The 22,234-nt window shown below is 32.4% G+C and overlaps 2 protein-coding genes across 10 annotated transcripts in view; one reads left to right on the forward strand and one right to left on the reverse strand.

Moving 5' to 3' along the window:
- Positions 1-22,234, forward strand: part of LOC106079701 (O-phosphoseryl-tRNA(Sec) selenium transferase-like) — a 73,001-nt gene that overhangs the window by 27,072 nt on the left and 23,695 nt on the right. Inside the window, exon 1 of one of the 4 annotated variants that reach the window (XM_056045419.1) lies at positions 20,272-20,288. The exons of 1 other annotated variant lie outside the window; for it this stretch is intronic. The gene's annotated coding sequence lies outside the window, so the exon portion shown is untranslated. Of the gene's footprint in view, positions 1-20,271; positions 20,289-20,673; positions 20,767-21,795; positions 21,943-22,234 lie in introns of those variants that run through there. 2 more of the 4 variants (XM_056045418.1, XM_056045417.1) reach the window with 2 other exon arrangements.
- LOC106052289 (6-pyruvoyl tetrahydrobiopterin synthase-like) lies at positions 3,650-21,830 on the reverse strand. Of its 6 annotated transcripts, none has more exons than XM_013207639.2 (7): positions 21,690-21,830; positions 18,024-18,127; positions 15,919-15,998; positions 15,342-15,364; positions 9,183-9,239; positions 8,055-8,125; positions 3,650-6,697 (listed from the first exon to the last, which is right to left on the reverse strand). In XM_013207639.2, the coding sequence occupies exons 2-7, from the start codon at positions 18,095-18,097 to the stop codon at positions 6,565-6,567; spliced, it is 438 nt and encodes a 145-aa protein (XP_013063093.1). In that variant the 5' UTR covers positions 18,098-18,127; positions 21,690-21,830; the 3' UTR covers positions 3,650-6,564. The 6 variants fall into 6 exon arrangements, with proteins under 6 accessions (XP_013063093.1, XP_055901566.1, XP_013063099.1 ...); XM_056045591.1 differs by lacking the exon at positions 21,690-21,830 and adding an exon at positions 20,549-20,686; XM_013207645.2 differs by lacking the exon at positions 21,690-21,830 and adding an exon at positions 20,364-20,483.

Consider the following 22,234-nt stretch of genomic DNA (forward strand, 5'->3'; position numbering starts at 1 on the left):
CTACATTTACAATATACAAGTTTTCTTTTTGACTCCAGGTTAAAGTTGACAGCTGTGGAATCGTCCATTATTTTTCACGTACCAGGAGAACCGCATAGGACATTATATCGCCCCTTCCACACATCTAAAATTCAATTATTAGTAGGTGTAATGTATGATATTTACGGTTTTGTTAGTCAAAAAGGCACATGACAATTTTAAAATTTCAAATACGCAAAACAATTAATTAATGATCCAATAACAACGTGATGATCGTAGAAATTATTTAATACGTCGTCAATGAGTTTATACAAATCATATGATGAAAATTCAATAACAAAATGCATGTTATGCAGACAAAATTACATGAAGCAGTAGTGTAATTTAAAATCTATATAGGCTTTCCAGGCAGACTTCCGGCTTGACAAGGCCAACATGGCCCCATATCACACACCTCTTCAAACGACCACACCATTGCTGATCATACGCGAAAAACAGCTGGACAAAGCACTTGTAATATATCCCTAGCTCAAGCCTTAAAATTAAGCTAGTTCCCTGTAAATATTAAGAAAAAAAAAAGAAAATAAATGTGGCTCAACAAAAATGACTAAGACGGATTTTACAAATATGTTACAGAGATTGGGTCTCAAACAAAGAAATTCTATACTGGGACTCGACTACTTCATGAGATTGTGTTCGAGCGTTTGTGGGACATGTCTAGCTCCGATAGAATGGATTATGCATTCCAAGAGTTGCGATGACATAGAGACAAATACGAGGAAAGCGCAAACAGGGACGTGATCGTAGGCGCCACACTTTCATGGAGGACCTTAAAGCAATAGGCCTAGACACCAGGTGGGTAGAGGCTTTAATAGAGACATATATTATAGAGTTAATATTTCCAGGAGATACATAATAAGCGTCTATATGCTCCTGAGACCATCTCTCTATCAAAATCATCATTGCAGACCGCATTTAGGTCGCCGTTGTTCTTTTTTTTTTTTTAAATCATCAGGCAATTATATATTAACTTTTAAAATAAAGGATTAAAATGAGAGACAGAGCCTCTTTACATTTGAATATAGCCTTAACTAGGAAAACAAAGCTCAAACATATAAACTAGACTATATTAATTTATAATATTGGATCGAGCACTGGCGGTGAGGGTACTTTCCCGGCCTCATCCTGGCGCCCTCCGGAAGACGTTCACTAGAGGAGACAGCTAACGGGAAAGGAAACATTTACTTCTGTGGTAAGGTGACAAAATGTGTTGGGGAGCGAAAGCGGGACACATGTTGATCATGGGACGCAAAAAGAACATGCTTTGTTTGATTTTTCTTCAAGCAATATTTAGACTTAGACGTTAGTACAATGCATCAGAATATATACACACACACAATCCTACACACACTGTACACACACATGCAATAATGTAAATAATCGCAAGCTTTCTGAAACGTTTTTCCAAGATAGATCACCTTTCTGTGCGATTCATTTGAAAAGGTTGACCTATCAAACATGCTGCTTCTCTCTCTGAGAAATACTCGGCACAGTTTATTTAAAAGTTTACGATTGTCGCTACTACATCACTTTTCTAATCAACACGCGGCATCCCAAAATAGTTAGTCGTATGCGTAGGCCTACTTCTTTTTTTTTTTTTTTTGGGGGGGGGGGGGAGAATTTTCATGCTTCTTTTCGTGCATATCTGAACCAATTCGTCAATGGCAGAAGAGACATCAAGAGCACTGACATTTTGTCTCTCAACAAACAAAACTTCTGCATGAATATTGTCGTAATGTTGCTTTGTTGTGTAGAAAATTCAGCCACAATCAGCAAGCGGGTTTTTAAAAATAAGCTTTTGACTACGACGGGATATTTTTGTGTGTGAAAAGAAATATGATATCAAAGCAGGATATAATTTATGAAGTCTCTCCAGTGAAGGCTTCAGATATAAACACCTGGTCTCATATCGCACTCCACTGTTGTTGATTCCTCTTGCCTTCTTTATAAACGAAACTCGGCCTGTAGGCCCATATAACCTTGGCCGTTCGTTTTGTCTCCGATATCTCATACCTTGTCATCGACTTGAGCAGATGGGAAAGCTAAACCAAAGAATACTGTATGCTGGAATTGATGACAAACATGCTGAACGACAATACGCCAAGAGTCGACAGGAAACATGCGGACGCCAGTTTCCGAGAAGGCGTGATGCTGCAAAGTAAAAGCACAGCGTATGCCTCAAACAGGATCCTGCGAAGCATCGAATATGAAATAAGAATCAAAAAGGAAATCCCCAAGGCGGTATATTAAGTTAAGCCTGTCAAAAGATTTAGAAACATTTTAAGATGAAATCGTGACAATGATCGACCTTTTTATGTAAGCGGGACATTAGCCTGGACATACTATGACAGACGGTCCAAAGTGGGACTGCTCCGCCTAAGTCGGGACATCTGGTCACCGTCCAGTGGGCTTCCACGCATTGCATATGGAGAGGATGTAAGTAAGGCTCCACTAAACCGTCCCATCAGTCACACGGGGTAGTACGCTACTGTGACTGCTATTTCACGGTTAGTTTCAGTACATTATACAAATATGGAGGAATCTCCAATGTATTTGTATTTTGGGCACATCGGCACAATCTAGTTCTAGGCCATGTCGTGCCCGCTTGCTCGGTATTGCTGTGATGGAAGAATTCAAGGAACCGTTTCATAATAAACGGAAGCCCGTACGTAATTAAATAAATGGGACACCACCGGACAGAGGGATCGGAGAAGAACCAATCTACCATTACCGGTACTGGCCTCTGGGTAAAAATCCTTTCCTTAAATCATAAGGGTCCGGCGGATCCGGGAAGGGAGGAATGTGTACAGTAATATCCAAATTGATATGCATTTAAAACAGTATTTTCAAAATTCAGTAGCAAGATTTATTTTTTAAACTTTGTAAAAAAAAAAAAAAGGTCTCTGTGCCTCTAGAATTAGCATAAACAGAAAGATAGGTCAGTGAGCTCATGGCACCTGCTACACAAAACGTGAACTTTTGGAAGTCCAGGCATGTATTTTGAGAACGATGAAGACATTATTGAAATCAGATTTACAAATAGAATATAGATATTTCCCACATTTTTTTATATGCGTAACAGGAAATACTTTTTAGCCTTGTTTTTTTTTTTTTTAACTGATTCATATACTACTTGGTATTTTTGAATATTTTATGTATAATACGCAATTTATCTCCTAAGGGCAAATTGTGGCTTGCCAAAAGAAGATGTTGCAAGTTATAACTATTTTTACTTTGTATATAATAGTCTATTAACCTCTTTTTAAATAAATTTTCTTCAATTTTAAGTAGATCTGTAGTATACTGCAACCTTGTCTCGTCAATAAAACAATAGGCTACATTTGTATCTATTCAGTGATAATCCTCGCTCCTTGCCTTTTTTTTCAAGGAGCACATCGCTTAAAATGTAACAGTTCAGCTTTTTCTTAAAATGACTAACAAATTAATGGTCTTTTTTTGTTAATGTAGTAAATTCAGAGGATGTTTTACATTTGAAGAAATTTTGCTTTTTTTTTTTAAGTGGTGTCAGTCTGAAATGTAAAACATTTGATCTTGCACAATTATTCCTGGTGTGATATTAAAAGAAATGTTTCTAAACTATTTAACCAGATAATTCTTGAAAAAAAGTTTTAATCAAGTTCATAGTAAAAACTCACAACACTCTATAATTTCTTTAATATTAAAATATTGGCTATTAATAATGGAAGTGACAACCATGCTATTTTAAAGAAACATAAAGTAAAATTCCTTTAAAATTAAAGATTTGAAAAAAAAAAAAAAACAACTTCTGGCTATACAAGAAGGAAAATGTAGAAAACAAAATATAAAAATAAAGAGCAATGCAAGTTGCTGCCTGCAAGGCATTTTTTAAAAAACATATATCACAGCCAAGGCTTACAAAAACAATATATATATAGCTTCTACGTCGTGATCGAAGATGAGCACATTTCTCATATTCTATGAACTCAAAGATGACTGTTAAGTCCAATATTACACAATAATCAAAAAAGTTTTAGTAAAAATAGAACATATACCAAATCAATAAATGTTATTGACTAATTAAATTGTGGACCAAAGTTATCAATTGATGTGATGTAAGAGAATTAATTGCATATAAGTATCTTAAAACCTTGGCCTCAAAAATTATGCTGAATATGTATCAAAGAATAACTAAACAGCTTTCTAATACTGAGCATTGACTAGATAAAGGTAAAGAGCAAATGGAAATTAGCAATTATCACTCCTTTTTTTTAAAAAAGAACAAAAACCTTAACTAGTAAATTATAAGGTAGTTTCACTTACTACCTTAACAAGTAAAATAAAGGTAGATAATAATAATGAATTACCTCGAGGAATACAATGTTCTAAACATACATCTACATGGTTTTAGTTAGTGAAATTGTGTTTGTATCAATATTAGATGATTTTTTTAAAAAGTTAATAATTATATAAAAAAAATCATACTATTAGACTTCTTTCTAGCATTTGAAAATGTTAAACACTTCATGTACTTAAAAAATGAAAATATTTTAACGTCTGGTCCCTCACAGAGCAAAGCAGCAGCCCACACTGGTGATGGATAGGTCACACTCTTTGCAAGCCCTCACCTGGAACCCCAAAGGAAAGAGGAAGAGGGGATGACCTAGAAATCACATGATGCAGCGATTTGGAAGCAGATAGAAAAATGGTATAATTGGAGAAACTTACCCTGAACCAAGATGCCTGGAGGAAGCTGGCAGAGATGAGATGTCCATCACACCAATGGATTCAGTATTTCATAATAGAACCCTTGTTAAAAAAAAAAAAATGAAACCTCAAAACAAAAACAGTGATGTTTATAGACTTAAGTGAGAACCAATGTGTTTGAATATCTGATTAACATAAAGGACAAAAGATGAATCATATAAAAATTATTTTTCTTTAAAAAAAAAAAAGAAATTAATTTATTAGAAGATAAATACTCATATCTTTTTGAATAATTAGATCTAAATAAACTCTTCATAGCATCAAAGTTGAGTTGCAAAAAAAATGACTGTTTGATTAAAATAAATTTGCCAAATAAAAAAGGTACAACCTGATCTATGAAAATCTCATGTCAATTTATCCTTACATAAATATTTCCAATATAAAAATTATCATTTAATAGAAAACAATAAAAATAACAACTTCAATCACATTTTGTAACAGATTTTCAATTTTTAACAGAATTTAACTCCTATGTTCTTCAACTTTTAAAAGTAAATTTTTGTCAAAGAATATAGAATCCATGAGGAAGTTAACTGAGTAGAGATGAGTTTTTTTTCCATTTGTCAACAAGAAATCAATATGTAATGTTGTCTTCTACATCTTAACTATCTCCACTTCATTCGGGGTCATTTAAATCTAAAACATTTTAAAAGCATCCTAATTTAACGATAATGTTTTGAATGATACAAAAAGGGAGCTAAAACAATAATTTAAAAAAACAATCCAAAAATACAAAGTTTAAATTGCTAAAATGTTTTCTTGATTTTATTGTTCATACAATATTAGATGCTTAGTTGTTTTCTTCCTTTAGCATTTCTCAACATATCTGTAAGTAAGTATAACAAAGGTAAATGGTAATCTGAGGCAGATGTAATAAACTAATGGGGAAAAGATAGATCAAAATAAAACATTTTTTCATTAGTCAACTTGAATGCTTTCTAGTTTATCTAAATTCACCTTCTTCTTCTTCGTTCTCATTGTTATGTTGGAGTGTTCAGATGAGTAGACCAATACATGAGATGAACTGTGCAGTGGTTTCCAAATCAGGGAGCTCTTCATATAGTTTCCTTTCTATTGGGGTGATTTGGGGCCAATGTCTTATACGGGCCTCTTAGTATAGAGATCAGTTTTGGAGGACGTGGTCTGCATTCTCTGGTGATACTCCACATGGGCAGATTTCACTGGTTCCAATTTTGAGCTTCCGGTACATATGTTGTCACATTCTGTTGTGTCCGGTCCTGAGTTGAAAGATTGGACTTTGGTCTTGTCGGGATAGCTTATAGTAAGCGTCATCTTTCTTGTGATTTGGATGAGAGCTCGTCCATTTCTCATTTATTTTATTTAAGATTAATTTCTTCAATTCTTCTGGATAGAGTGCAGAGTTTATTAGTGTGTTAGTTCTCCCACTCTTGGCGAGTGTGTCAGCCTTCTCATTTCCTTCTAGTTCTATATGAGCTGGTATCCATTGAATTACAGTTTTTTTGCTGTTGTTGGTTAGCTTTGTAAGTGTTGTTCTGAGATTTTTAATATATGAGGAATCAGAGTTTTGCAGGCTTTGGAGGGTTGTTTTTCCATCGGTTAGAAAGACAATCTGACTGTGTGGGGAACTTGGATGATTTTAAATTTACCAAAGCATGGTTTTATAATTTAAGGAAAATTATGTGAAAAAATTCAGGGACCTTTGAGAAAGTAACCTGCCTTTACAAAAAGAATAGATTTTGTATTTCTACCTAGTAACAAATAATAGCTAAAGTGAGCAAAATGATTTTTTTCTACATTTTAATTTGACTGCAACTCTCCTCTATATATAAACACATTTTTATCAGTTTCATTAACTTTGATTTCATAAAGAAGGTTCCCAACTTTTTCTTTCATACTGTTCCAAATGTAAACAGCTACATTTTCAGTGGTACTGAAATAAAACAACATGTTTAATATCAATAAAAGAGTAATAATTGTACTTCAGAGTTCTGGTAATTCTAATATGCAAAGAAATACAACTCTTTATATTGTAATAAATCTAAGGAAGGCAACAAAGAGAAAATGTATTTATTTACAGGACATTTCAAACACATAATAACAAGCCTAGCTGAACTCTAGTGTCAACATTCATAGAGTCTAGTCTCTAATAGTGCACAAGCTACAGCACACCTGCACTAACTTGGATAGCAGTGTGCAAGGCAAGGTTATAACAATATATAACTCTATTATAAAGTGTACACAGAAAAGTTAACTTTTCAGTAGTTAAACCATGTACAAATATTAATTTTTGTACCTCAAAGTTATCAGAGGCCTAAATATGACATTTCTCAGTATGTATATTAAAGTTTATGATGAGAACCTTTTCAAAGTGCTAAGCCCAGTGTTTCAGGATTTCTTCCTTATCTGTCAATAATATTGTCCCATCAGCATTTAGTAGAGGGGATGAGCCTGACTTTGAGACCCAAAGACCTTGTTTATGGCACGAAAGTAGTTCTTAATGTTGTGCTTGTCAGCGAATTCCTGTATTGTTTCCACTTTCTTGCTAAGCCAGGTATCTTGCATTTGACGTAAGTGTTTTTGTACATTTTTATGGATGCTGGTAAATCCATCTTTATTGGACTGGGAGTTTGGGTTTTTCAGATAAGATTTATGGTGCTACCGCTGTGAAAACTGGCACACAAATTGCAGAGGACAAGAGAACAGCACTGGCAGAAGAAAAGCGTCATTGAAAAAAAAACAAGGCCAATGACACTATCTCCAGCTGGTATAACCTGCCCAGTGTGCAACCGAACATTCCAGACCCACATAGGTCTCACAGGCACATGAAGAGGCACAAAACCCTAGTGCAAAGCCCTCAGCCTCCTGGATGACAAAAGTGGTCATCATCGAACCATGATGGATATTAAAGTTTAAAGTACAATATAAACAGATCAGACTAACATTTCTGACAAACTGTATCCATGATTTAGTGGTGCACTAAATTGTAATAGAGAAAAACTATTACTATTTCTGAAAATGTAAGCAATCTAATCCTGTCTTTTGGAGCCTAGGGCTTATTAAATGATTAAATTAAACAATTATGGGAACACACCTGCTAAAAGTTGTTTTGTTTTTTTATTGGTACATTTTTCTTTTAACAGACAATAATTGCAGCAAGTTACAATAAAATCTCACAAAATATGATCTAAATTAGATATGACAAGGTTTGATTAAACAGAGATTGTTAACAGTTCTTTATAAATTAAAAACATATATATATATTTTTTATTTTAAAAACATAACATTACCTGATATTATGCTTGAAATATGGAACATCAATGTCAATATTTTTATGATCAAAGACTGACATTATTGCTTCCTGAAAAAAAAAAACAAAAAAAAACCTCAATAAAATTTACCAGTGTAAAAAGAAATAGCATTTTTAGCTTAACCATTCGATTTCAATGGTAACTTTTTTTTAAGTCGTAACCCAGACTTATTAACTGTTTTAAGCTGCTAGCCAGATTTTTAGGACATTGTTAAATGAGTGACAATGGTCAAACATTTTTTTTATAAGTCAAACTATAGAGTAATTCTATAGTCTGGCAACATTTAAAATAATATAAATAAACAATTGTTTGTTCTAAGTAGAAATACATGTCCTAAAATATCATTTAGAAACTATAACAAAGTAAAGGAACTTTTTAAACAGAAATGTCTAAGAAAAATCGCAAAATACTTGGAAGAGAACTGCCACCCGCTCTATCATAACTACGTAAAGTCGACACTAAATGGGCGACTTCTGTCAATCAAGACAAGAACAGAGCGGTACAAAAACTTGTTCGTACCTTACTCGGTCAGACTTTACCAAAGTCACCCTTCAATCAGGAAACATGAATAGGACCAAGATGCCAGTGTGTACTCCCTGAATGAACTTTTTATGTTGTGTCTGTTCATTTATGTGTATGTTTCTGTTGTGTTGTCTGTATATGAGAAAAGAGTCCTCGTAATCACAACAAATTTCCATAAGGATCAATAAAGCAGTCTTGATCTTAAAAGAAGGAGAATTCTAGATTGGGCTCTGTGTGTGAAAGTGAACCTAAAACTTGACAACTGCTGATTGTGTTTGCTGCTGACACAACAACAATCCATCAACAACAAAACACATGACAAACCACACCAAATTAATAATTTAGTACAAAAACAATTTTTATATCAAAATAATTAAATCCCTTTTGCATTAATCAAATATTTACCAATGTCAAAAATGGTAGTAATGTAAAAAGATTGTTTTTAAATATTAATTAGTTAAATATTTTGAGAACGTTCAATATCTGGTAATATGGGTAAATTTAAAAAAAAAAAATCCCAGCCCAGTGTGCACTCACAAATGAAATCTCCACTATCTTTTGACAAAAAAAGTAATATCGTCTTACTTCTATGAATTTGTTCAAGTCAATCAAGTTCATCACCATACCAGTTTTAGGGTCAACCTGAAATAAAATTAAGATGCAATTATATAATAAAGTAAATAATAATAAATACAGTAAACAAACTAATTTAAAATCAAGAAAATATTTTTTTAAAATACTAAAATAAAACAACAACCTTATATTAAGCATACAAGCGTACTTGTATCAATTAGTTTGGATCAGTCTAGTAATTAAATCTAGATTAACAATAAAAAAACATTTAAAAAAAAACAAAAAAAACAACTCATGGCTCAAGCCTCCTCAGGCTTCACAAGCCAACACGATAACCACTCTGTTAATGGAGAGCTTATGGGCATGGAAGATTGTATAGCTATCTATCATTTCTATAGTCTCAACCTATTTTTCATGTTTGTGTTCATAAAGACTCAGACGATGACCTACAAAAAAGGTGACTAAACCAGCTTATACCACCACTTCAGTCAATTATAATTTCTTTCCCTTGTTCAAGATAATTTATTACCATATTGGTTAATTTAAAAAAAATTAATTCTTGTTTTGTCAGGTAAAAGAAATAATTGTGCAAAATTTCAGCTTGATCTGAGATTAATAATAATAATAAGGCTTGTCTTCGAGTCCAAAGATTAATGAGGAATGCAGTATTTCCTGCGGCTACGCAGCCCAAGCTGAGACCTACATATTTTGCAACATCCATGGCAAGCCTAACCATTAGGTGTTGGAGAAATCATGTGTACAAACTTTTTACCAGACAGACAAAGTGAGATATAAGCTTTGTAAAAAAATAATATAAATGTATACCTGAATTACACTTTGTTTAGTTCTAGGAGGCATGGCTCAAAACTAATTCACATAAAATATTCACAATAATGAAATATGTTTCAAGATTAGTCCGAAATATAAATACTAAGAGTATTTAGCTAAAACAAAAATCCTAACTGCCTTAACATGAAACAAGGAGCACTGATTTAATTTGGTCTATTCCCTTTATGTTCAGGCATCTTAACTCATAATCAGTATCAAACTTGTACCCTAAACACAATACAAGAAAAAAACAACCTCAAAACCTTTGCAATGAGGCAGGAGGTGGTCACATAATAATCACATCAAGAGAATGGTTGGTTCCACTTGTATTTCATACCAATTAAGAATTTTTCAAAACGAAGAACTCAGTCCAAGCAAGAGGAAAATCAAGAAAAATGTCGACTAAAGAACTTTACAATGTCTTATGCTTCATCAGGACTCTCGCTAAAAAAACAGATTTTCCAATATATCTCTCCCTCATCTACAGAACACTGCAGTAGACACTGAAGATGAATAAAATACAATTAAATATTCAAAGAGCAAATATTTATTCAGTATATTTTTCAAGAATTGTTTAATATCATTTCAGATTTTTAATTTTGATTTCTCTGTCTACAGTATAAAAACAAGATCAGAGGTGGCCTCCACTGAATCTGCCCATGGACAAAAATATTCAAGCCATAGTCTTGTTTTAATTGTTTAAGTAATAAAGACAGCACAGAGATCTTCCAGATACCCCATCCCCAAAGGTCCACAAAAGAATAAAAATAACGAAATAAAATAAAAATTGCGCTATACAAAAGCAATTTAAAATAATAATAATAATTTTTAAAACTCGTTCGCATAAGGTTTGTACTCAAGATCCCTTGATGGAAGCGTGACCTTGTAATTGGAAGTGATGCACATTTTTCAATAAACCACAGGTTTCACTAAGTTGTATGTGATTTTTATCAATGTAGTTCCTAATGGCCTAATTCTCTACATTAGTATGTTGACTACATCTAAATTCGGATCTACATTATGTAATGTATACAGTTCACTGATTAGTTTATAGCCCTATTTTTCTAAATATATCTAAATCTATTAGGTGAAACTTTACATCAAAGGCCACATTTGAAGAATGTCATGCAAGTGGCAGCATGCTATCTATCCCTAAGTTCACAAGTTTACTATCAGCAGGTAGCAGAGTGCTGCGGGTAGTATAATGTAAAGGTTGTTTCATCATCATCTTTCCTTTGTGTTCCTCATGGAACACAGGGACTCAGTCTCTTGCTATTTTTTTAATGGCTTCCCAGCTCTTTCCTATCCTCTCAGCATCATCTAGTACACTGCGTTGTCTTCATCTACGTCTTGTGCCCTAGGCCTTCAACTGTAAAGTCTGTCTTGCTCTGTTGATGGTTATCTTTTTTAAGGATGTGACCAATCCATCTCCCCTTTCTCTCTAAGATCTGCACCTCTATATTTCTCTGTCCACCCATCTCCCATTTCTACTTTGTCGTACCAGTGTATTTTAAAGATATTTCTCAGACATCTTTTGATGAAGGTCTTAACTTTTTTTGTTGTTGCTTCAGTTGTTCTCCATGTTTCAGAACCATACTGTAGGACTGCATTGACTTTAGAGCTAAAGATTTTTATTTTAGTCTTGTTAGAGATGTCGGGAGATTTCCAGGTTGGTTTTAGGTGTGTAAATGTCTGACGAGCTAGATTTATATGATGTTTAATGTCTTCATATGTTCCATCTGATACACTGACTACATTCCCAAGGTATATAAAACTATCTACTTGGTCTATGGTCTGAGACTCCAGTTCTATGTCTCCATTTTGTTTGTTGTTTACTTTAAGTACTTTTTTTTCTCCAGATTTTCCATCTTTTGTGTGAAAGTCCATTGAATTCCTTTCCCTGAATTAGAGTAAGCTTCTTTTGTGACCCAATCCAAAACTAGAAGGAACAGGAGTGGTGAAAGAAGACATCCCTGCTTGACTCCTGTTGTGACTGGAAATTCCTCAGACAGTTTGCCACTGTGGGCTACTTGGCATGTGAAACCATCATAAAGGTTTTTGATTATTGTTATTACTTATTTGGCATTCTGTGATGTCTCATTACTGTCCAAATAGATTCTCTGTTGATACTACCAAAGGCCTTTTCAAAGTCAACAAGTTGCATAAAGAGGAGATTGCCTTCAACACATTGTTCTACAATGATCTCCCTTTTCTGAATTAGGCGTGTTCATCACATGCTCCCTTTATTCTGTTATCAAGATTCTGATGAAAATCTTGCTTTGTACGCCATTTCTCACATTGGTAGTTTTATTAGCAAATTAGCAAGCCCTTTTTCCACTTACCAGGAGGTGTTTCTGTTAACCAAATTTTGTTGGATAGTTTGTGCAGTTCGTCAACTATTTCTTTCCCATCCTCCTTCTTTTAGGACTTTGTGTGGTATGTTGTCAATACCAGCTGCTTTATCTGTCTTCATTTGTCTAAGTGCATACCATGTTTCTTCCTTTGTTAGTCCTTTCATGTTTATGTCTAGTGTTGGTCTTACATTTAGATCCAGTGAATTTAGTGGTTTGGGTCTATTGAGCACTTCTTGAAAATATTCTTTCCATCTTTCCAGCTGTTCATTTGAAGAAAGTACTTTTCATGTTTGTCCCAAACTGAAACATTGCATTTAGCCTTTTTAATACTAAGAAGTTTGGTGATTTATACAGTTGTTTTATATCTCTTTTACTTGCTGCTTCTTCTGCCTGTTCTATGAAATTATTGTAAAATGATGTTTTGTCCTGTCTAAGCATTTTAGTGACTTTTTGTGAAACTGCTTGGTAGTCTTGTTTGGATTGCTGCTTGTGGTTTCATGTTTTTGCTAGGTTAACTGCCTGTTTAGCACATTTTCTCTCTTTAATTTCCATGCCTTATCACTAACCCAGTGTTTTTTCTTCTTAGGGTTAAGGCTTAGTACTTCATTGCTTGTTTCAGTAATAATTTCTTGGAAATTTTGCCAAGATTTATCAATGCTTTGTTCGGCCTCATCTAGTTGTAGCATAGCAAATCTATTTTGAAGGGATAGTTGGAATTTCTTTTTAATCTGGGAGTTGTGGAGCTTGTCTAGGTCAAATATTTTCCTTTTGTTTATTTTTGTTTATTACTGACCAGCTTCATTTTTAGTTTGGCAACAACAAGGTGGTGGTCTGAGCCAACATCTGCTCCTCTTCTGCTTCGTACATCCAGTAATGAGCTTCTCCAGTTGCAACATATGGTAAAGTGGTCAATATGATTCTCTGTCTTATTTTCTGGTGAGACCAATGTCATTTTGTGGCATATTTTGTGGGGGAAAGTGCTGCCTCCTAACATTAGTTCATTAAATGTGCAAAAGTCTGCAAACCTTTCTCCGTTTTTATTTATGGTGCCAAGTCCATGGGTGCCCATACTTTTCTATCTTTCTCTATGTTGTCACTTCCCCCATCGTCATTTAAATCTCCCATGACGATCAAAACATCTCTAATAGGTATTTTGTCAACTAAACTTTGCAGTTGGTCATAAAATGTATCTTAGTCAGTAGCACACAATGATGTGAACATTTTGAAACTTAGAAAAAACTTTGACTTTAATTATTCTTTCTAAGACTGGTTCCCATTCTAAAAGACTTTTAAAAGACTTCCTTGTTTAGTAGTAATGCTACACCATTTCATGGAAATCATCTTCTTGTCCTTTCCAGAGAAGAGAAGGGTTTCTTCTTATTGCAGTTTTGTTTCACCAAAAGTGTTCCATTGAACTTCACTCATTCCCAAGATCTGTAGTTTGTAGTTGGCTATTTCCTTTGCAACTTGTGCACATCTATCTAGCTCAAGTAAAGTATGAACATTCCTTGTCCCCAAGTTAAATGATGCCTTCTGAATAAGGAAGTGTTTCTTTTTCATCGGTTAAAGTAGAGTGTTTGGCCTTACAGGATTTGTTTCGACTTTCCCTACAAAGCTTCATAAGTCTCCTTTGTGGAGGTCTACTCTTGCCTCTGACTATGTTTAGTGTTTGTGTATTTGCTATGGTTACTGTAACAGTATTTTTTTTCCCATGGACAGGTTGTTAGCCTATCGCACAACCTATAGGTCCCTGGTACAATGATGCACTTTTTGTCTGGCCTCTTTTCTAACAGACCAGTCCAGTTTGGTAGTACCTGCCAGGAGTGATGAACTCCCTGCAGTGTAGATATGAGGGTCATTGAGGCCCGCAAGATGTCACACTGCAGCAAGGTATGTGCATCAGGTGACAGAAAGTTTGTTTAGAAATAATAATTTAAAAATTGTTTTAGATTGATAAATTATATTAACATCTGGGTTCCATGTATGATCTTGTTTGACTGTGCTATAAATAAGTAATGCCTTTTATAGACTTATAATTGAAGCAAATGTTTGGATAGAAAATATTGAAAAAAAACACACTTTTAAATGAATTTTTTATGAGAATGAGGAAGAAAAGTATTTTATTAATTAAATTAATAAATTAAAAATAATATAATTAATAATGAGCTATTAATATTTATATAGGTGCTAATTTTTATGGACCAATGCATGAATCCATCAATGAAGCCAGAGTTATCAATGAAAAATTGTATGACCTATTATAAAGTTTTAAAAGTGGTGTACTTTTAAAAAAATAATTAAATAACTAATTTAAAAAATAAAACAATTCACTTTCAAAAGGTAAAACGTAGCCATTACTCCAGAACTTTGCATGATCTAAAATATCATGATATTAAATTTTCAATATATTTTCTAGTTTTTGAGATCTGAATGTGAAAGAAGAAAGTACAGACAAGCTGACCATACAAAATTTATACCATATCAGCTTTCCCACTTTTGTGTAGAGTCATGGTGGCTTTTTGGTATAGCGCTTGGCTTCCTAATGGGCAGTCCCAGGATCAAATAAAGGTAAAATTTCTCGATCCTTAAGTCGCTTCTGAATCCATTCAACTAAATTGGGTATGGTAACAGACATAAGTTGGGAAAAAGTAAAGCGGTTGGTCATTGTGCTAGTACATGAAACCCTTGTTAACAATGGGCCACAGAGACAGATGATCTTTACATCATCTAACCTATAGATCACAAGGTCTAAAAGAGGAACTATACTTTTTTTTCACCCTTTTGGTAGTTGCTAAAAATACATTGTTTTCTAAAGCCAGATGTCAATGATGAGAATACCATTTAAAACAGATACATTGAATCAAATAAAGATTTAACATTTTGGTAAAATATCTTAAATAAAAATTATAGTTAGCTTCAGCAACATAATACTAACGTTGAGTCAAACAGCATCAAAAATAAATTATTTTTTAAAATCATTTTCACTCACCGGTCCTTTTAGCGTAACTTTAACTGAAAAAAAAATTTAAAAAGTAGTTTATATACAATATTACACAAATTTTTTTTTACATTTGAAAAAACTATTTATAGTTATATGTAGCCTTAATTTAACTGGAAGCCCTATTTCTAATTTATAATGTGTGATCCACTCCTTCACAAGTTTTCAAGCTAATATTGCTCATATTCTCAACAGTATGCTTATTTCTTATTTATCATGCCACTTCAGATTATTATAGATGGACTAAAACAAGAACAGAAGATTACAAAGTAAAGTAGCAATAATGCATAAATAACTAAACACTTAAGTAAAATATATAGGTTTAAGAAATGCCAGAAAAAAGTAAGGATTAAAAAACATTTCTTGCTCCACATAGATCAACCTGAGCAAACTCCCATAAGAATTTTTCCTTTATAAGTGCTGATAGAACATGAAACAAGTTGCCTAAATGACTTCGTATGGTTAAAATCTTTTATAACCATGAATAAATGAATTCACACATGGATTTGCAAAGGACATAATTAGTTCTGAATGAACAATGCTAATTTATAAGATAACCATACGCTACCTTTGTAGTTGTGACCATGTCCATATTTGTGATTACACTTCCCATAAGTCAATAAATTTTCTTCATCTGACAATAATGGACTTTAGAAAGATAAAAAAAAAAGATTTTTTAAATGTACAATTTGATACATGCCTATGTCAAAACTGTGTAAAATGGCCTAAAATAGATAGCTCTAATACATTAAATATCTTCAGTTTACTTTCAAGCTATATTTAAATTTAACCCCTGATGGTGTCTAAATCCCTCACTGTCAAATATATTTCTGCATTTTTAGATCAAAATAATCCCCATTAAAAAGCACTTTATGTATGATTTACTACTATACCTTTAAGTATTACTAATTTCACAAAACCATTACACAGTTGGCTTATGATTTTGCTTGATTATATACATACATAAAATCAATCCTCTCATTAATACTGTATGTCTATTTTATATAAAAAAGAACTATGTATTGGCATGCCAATATAATGAGGTCGCTACGAGAGCAGAACAGTTACTAAAAAAATCTTAAATTCCTTTGCATGTCAAACTTAAAGGCTCAAAAAAATCTCATGTTTATAGAATATGTGAACCAGAAAAAAAGAGTCATGTCTCACTATCTGGTGTGTCACTAGTGTATATCTTTCTCAATATTTATCATGAAACAATTAATATTCCCTCTCCCCCCCCCCCAACCACATAATATAAAAGAGGGCAATAGATTACAGATGGATGGTTGGTTAAGTGATCTTTGCTTTTACAATAGATATGTATATATTCCTTTCCTATTATTACCATAATTTTGTGTTACCAGCTATTATAGCAGCTGTGACAAGGTGTGGAGGTACAAAATGTACTCTTAAAAATTGTCATGTGCAAAGGACTTCAACAATTTTATTTTTATTTTTAAAGGATATGATAGGCTTACTAAAACTTAAAGATAATGCTGACCCTAACATTTTATAATTACAATAAAAAATTAATCATGAAAATATATCTACACTTTAAAAATTAATTACCAAAACAAAACACTGTATTATTTATTTAGTAAATTTAATTAGTTAATATAATAAGTAATTAATAAATACCGGTAATTATTTGAGGATTATATGATTATTTTATTTTTAAAAATTTGTTACACAAAGCAATCTACTAACAAATTATAAAAAATATGACATAATTGAGTATCAGGTACTCTTCATAATTTTTATATTGACCTAGACTATAGTACTAGAATTATTGTGTTTTATCTTTTTTACATGCTAGTTTTATAGTTATCATATCTCTCAGTCTTAAACTGCTGAATGAAAAAAATACAATAACACCACAATTGACCATTTACCGATAGGCAATAGTAATTTTAAATATAAACATTCAGATTTTTTGCCATTCTTATATATGGAGAAAGCAGATAAATAGTTTTCAATTATATTGATTCTGATTTGTTTTCCTTTTAGTGTATCTATGTGTGTGTGTATTTTTAATCTGCCTACATAATTTGGATTTTTTTTTTTCATAGCTTAACTTAACTATAAAGTATTTTATTTAGAGGAAACAATACCAAAATAAATGTAGAGTGGGAAACAGGAATGTGGCGTTGGATTGGGGTCATCAGAAAATACCTTTTTATCTCTAGGTGTCTTGTACAGTACATTACTTGCCTTAAGATTAAAGGATGCAAAAAAAAAGTAAAACTAACCAAATGTGCTATGTATAGAATTCAAAAGCTGATAGTGTGTGCTGGAGGGTCGATCAATCAGAGAATGTCTAAGAAGTTAAAGGTTCTCATTGTAATAAAAATGGGCAGAAAAGTGTAAAAGCAGTTGTGTGTGTGTGGGGTCACTGTCAAAAAGAAACTTAGGGTATATTGAATATTGAATTGAGAAGATTTGATGGCATATTAAATATCATGCCTGATATCAAGATATATGACCAAGCAACCAGTTCAGTATCTAGCTAGCAGTGGGTAGCAGCTAGATGAAATTCTAGATAGATATAAAAGTGAAAAGTCCTCTAGAATATTTATAAATATATATATTATATATAAAAATATCATCTAAAAATTCTAGATCTAGATAGATATCTATGTCTAGATTTTTTAATTTAAGTAATAATTTACAAACCTGTGCAATCTATGACATGCACTAAATGTTTCCGTGCGTTGCATATATACCACTGGTACATTACCGCCAGACATGATTCAGATTATTTACTTAATCTGTTTATTCTGTATAGGGAGTAGAGTACAGAAGATCTTTTCTAAATCTATATAAATTATAATAAATAAATCTTTATAGCACTGGTGACCGTTACTGTCACTTACTGACATCAAATAAATGAATAAATAAAAACTTAGCTAGAGGCTAGAGTATTGATGTAAATATATTATATACACAAATGACTGCTAATGAAATACAGATTAGGCCGATAGATTAAGTTTGCCATATCGAACAAGTTAAGCCAAATCGCTGCGATTTTTCGCATTTGAATTGTTGTAGCTTTGTATTAGCTAGACCTAGAAAAAAAAAATGAAACCATCTATAAAGTTGTCCTTCATTGGTGTATAAAATTAGATCTGTTGCAAAGTTTCAAAATACGTAGTTAAAATAACATTTTATGTCATAGAGGGGTGGGGTAGGTATGACAAAATGTAAACTTCATCAGACAATTTTTTTCCCTGACTTCAATATCAAATACCTTGTAAACCATATCAGACAATATGTATTTAAAATATGTTTTAATCATTTAATTCTTTCATTATATGTATTTTCTGGTCAAGCAAGAGGTGAACTACAATGTGCAAAAGAAAAGAAAAGATTAATTGTCATACACATGTCACAGTGATGGTTCAAAGTTTAGGCAAAGTCAATGCTATAAATAGATTTAGCAATGGCAGGGGAGAGGGGAAAGGGAAGTAAATGTGCAAAAACTTTTTTTGTTAATTTGTACAAAAAATTGTTTTTTGTCAACATAATGTTTAATAAACATATATTTATAAATTGCTTTTGTGTTTTGTTGTCTTTTAGATACTAAAAATTTGTTACTGATTATGTTTATTTTTGCTTTGAACATTAAAGAAAACATTGCATTAAAATACATGAACACTTAAACCTAATAATTGGTTCAATATTGTAGCATTATCTAAAATTGTAAACCAGATCCAACAACCCCTATAGGTCTGAATAGGTTTAATGATAACAAGGCAAGTGTACTACACATTTTCTCCTTTCAATATAGGGTCAAAATAACACGCTTTCATACCAGTGTACTTTATCGCCTAGTAGAAAAACGATCTTGCACAGGAATACAAAACTAAATATGAAAAATGGATCACGCATCATAATACCCCAGCATTTCTGTAATGACCATCAAAATAAAGATGCATTAATAAAAATACTGTGAGATGTCTGATATGATATACAAAGGGTGTTGTTCGATATGGCAGCTTTACTCTCTAGAGGTATTTTAGTAAATTTTACTTTACATCTAGATCTCGTCAATCTAGACCTAGATAAGATTCTTATCTGGGAATTCTAGACAAATCAAATGATAAACTGTCATATGGATATAGACATAGAATATTGAATATATAGATCTAGATCTCTACAGTCTACAGCAGTGTTTCCAAAACTTTTGACCTATGTGTACCCCTTTCATAATTTCTGTAATATAAAGTATCCCCCCCCCCCCATCCCACTACACTTTAATTTATAATAAGAACATAATAAATGGGTATTTTGAAAAAATCAGCATAGTTAATGAGGTGCAAGGCATACCCCTGGGGGTGCATGTACCCCACATTTGGAAACACTGGTCTACAGATTACAGTAACAGTTTTGAGTATTAAGTATTGAGTATTCAAATACAAAATCTAATAAAACTCTCAGAAAGACACAAAGATAAAGGCATATTCCTAGTTCCTTATGCTATGACAAATTTGTGCAGATTCTCCTTCTTCCCTAGTGCTATTAGAGCATGGAATGGGTTGCCTGAGCTAGCCAGGATTGGCAGGAAAACCAGTGACTTGGCAGAATTTAAGTCATAGTCATTGGTTAATATGCATGACTAAATGCATGATGCGTAGGACGTAATCATCTTCTTTTTTTGAAGTAACATCTGTACTATATAAGATAAAATTAAGATCTAGAATCTAGATATAGATATCGATCTACAAGCCAAAATAAAAGCATGATAGATCTAAAAATCTAGAGACTCTATATAGAGAAATTTCAGTCATTTGCAGTGACTCGAGTGAGATAGAAGATGATTAATACTAAGATTGACTATTTTGATAGGGCCTAAATTAGTAAATTGTGTTAAAATATAGCCTAACTAAAAACATCATTTCAATGGACTTTACAAGCAATGGTGACTGGTGTAGCACTAAGGTATTATTAATTATTCATTGTACAGCGTAGAGTAAACAGTCTAGAGTTATTCAGTTAACTGTCAATAGTCAGTACTTTCACTCAGTTTCAGCAAAGCAAAATGAGGTCAAGCATGCAACTTGAACTTTTTCTTTCGTTCTATCTATTTTGGCATTTTGAGATTTTGCTAGCCCCTGGCCCTGGATTTTAGATACATCAAAATCTAGATCTAGATTTAATCTCTTTCCTAGTAGGTACTTTGACATCCTTATTCTACTGACCTATAAACTGCAAGACTAGCTGCTATATAGTTTTGAAACAGCATGGCTAGACTTCCAAATCCATGGTGTTAGTTGATTGATTGTTGTTTTTACATTTGCTTAATTTTTTTAAAACCCTTGTGATAATCTTAAAGGAGGGTTCCTAAGCTTTTGAATGATACCACATTGTCAACAAATGAAAGTTGTGTTTATTTAGAAAATTTACAGTAAAGTCATAGGTAAGAATGGTTTTGCATTTAATATAATTTAATATAATCATTTTTAAGCAAACTTGGTAATATTTTATAGAATTTAAACCTAGGTTTATGCTTAAAGTTTGTTATTTCATTATTTTTTAATGAAATTTTGTCCTCCAAAATTAAAAAAACTTCCCCTAACATGTTATAAATGATGCCAAATTAGGCTATTTTTCGAAATGGGTAATTGAAAAAATTATAACTACCATAAGAATCTATGACTATAGTATTAAAATCAATATTTCTATTATAGAGTAGTGTTAGAAATCTTTTTTTTCTATACATAGGTACAAAAAATATAAGGCGATGTTAAATGAAGTCACTCCATGATGCAGCGACATGTGGCGCCAGATATTAGTAATTCTCGTTGATAATATGAAGTTTAAATGATTTATTTAAATGCATTGTTTAACAGCTTATCTTTGATCAACCTAGTGGAGAGAATGCTATCAAGGTGTTATTTTACATTATATTTATAAATATTATAAAGCGGAGGAAGTTTCTACCAAACGGCGTTCTAGAAAAAGGATCAAAGTCAATTTTCAAACAATTGAATGAGCTGTGAATCGATGTTAGCTGCATGTGAGGTGAAATAATCAAATTAAAAACCATATAATGGGGTAGATGTATTCCAAATTTCAAGCTTCTATTTTTTATGATTATAAAGTTATGATGAGATAAAGACGAAAATTCATTTTTTTTGATCAGTTTTTTTGATATTTTCTATTGTCCATTTTTCTACACATAAAACGGCATAACTTTGCTCCTATATAACATTTAAACATAGAAAGATAAATTTGGTATCAATATCATTATTATTATAAACCTCTCAGCAAGCTCTACATAACTAGATAGTTTCTGTTGTTATATATTTATTTTGAATTTTTTGTCAAAGTAGAATCTACCTATTCCTAGCCTCTCTAACTCTTCTTCTTAGTAGAGGATCTGTAGACACTGTTGTCTGTAGTATATATTATTATATATCTAGAACTATATAGATCTAGCTAGAGTTTATATATAGAGATCGAGATGAAAGTTCCATGTCCAGAAATAATCTAGATCTAGAATCTAGCTAAATATAGGTTTAAAAAAAAAAAAAGGTTTTAAGGGGAAATAATGCCAATAAATATGAATAATAGACTTATGTATATGTACACGGTATGTAAAATCTATACAAATTTAAAATTGTATAATAAATGGTGTAGCTAAAAATTACCCAATTACACAGTAGCAATATTAGAATAGTATAGATCTAGATTCAAATTCTAGACTGATAGAGACGCCAGAGTCTAGTAGATCTTTAGTTTAGTAGTATAGACTCTGTATAGTAACTATACTATAGTAGTATAGTTACTATATACTATAGAATAAAATAGATAGTATAGAAATAGAAGTCTATTAGAAGGGTCTAGGATCGAAAATCGAATCTAGCATTCTAGCCTAATCTAGC

Source organism: Biomphalaria glabrata, chromosome 1 (assembly GCF_947242115.1).
Source record: "Biomphalaria glabrata chromosome 1, xgBioGlab47.1, whole genome shotgun sequence".
In the NCBI taxonomy this organism is placed as follows: Eukaryota; Metazoa; Mollusca; class Gastropoda; family Planorbidae; genus Biomphalaria; species Biomphalaria glabrata.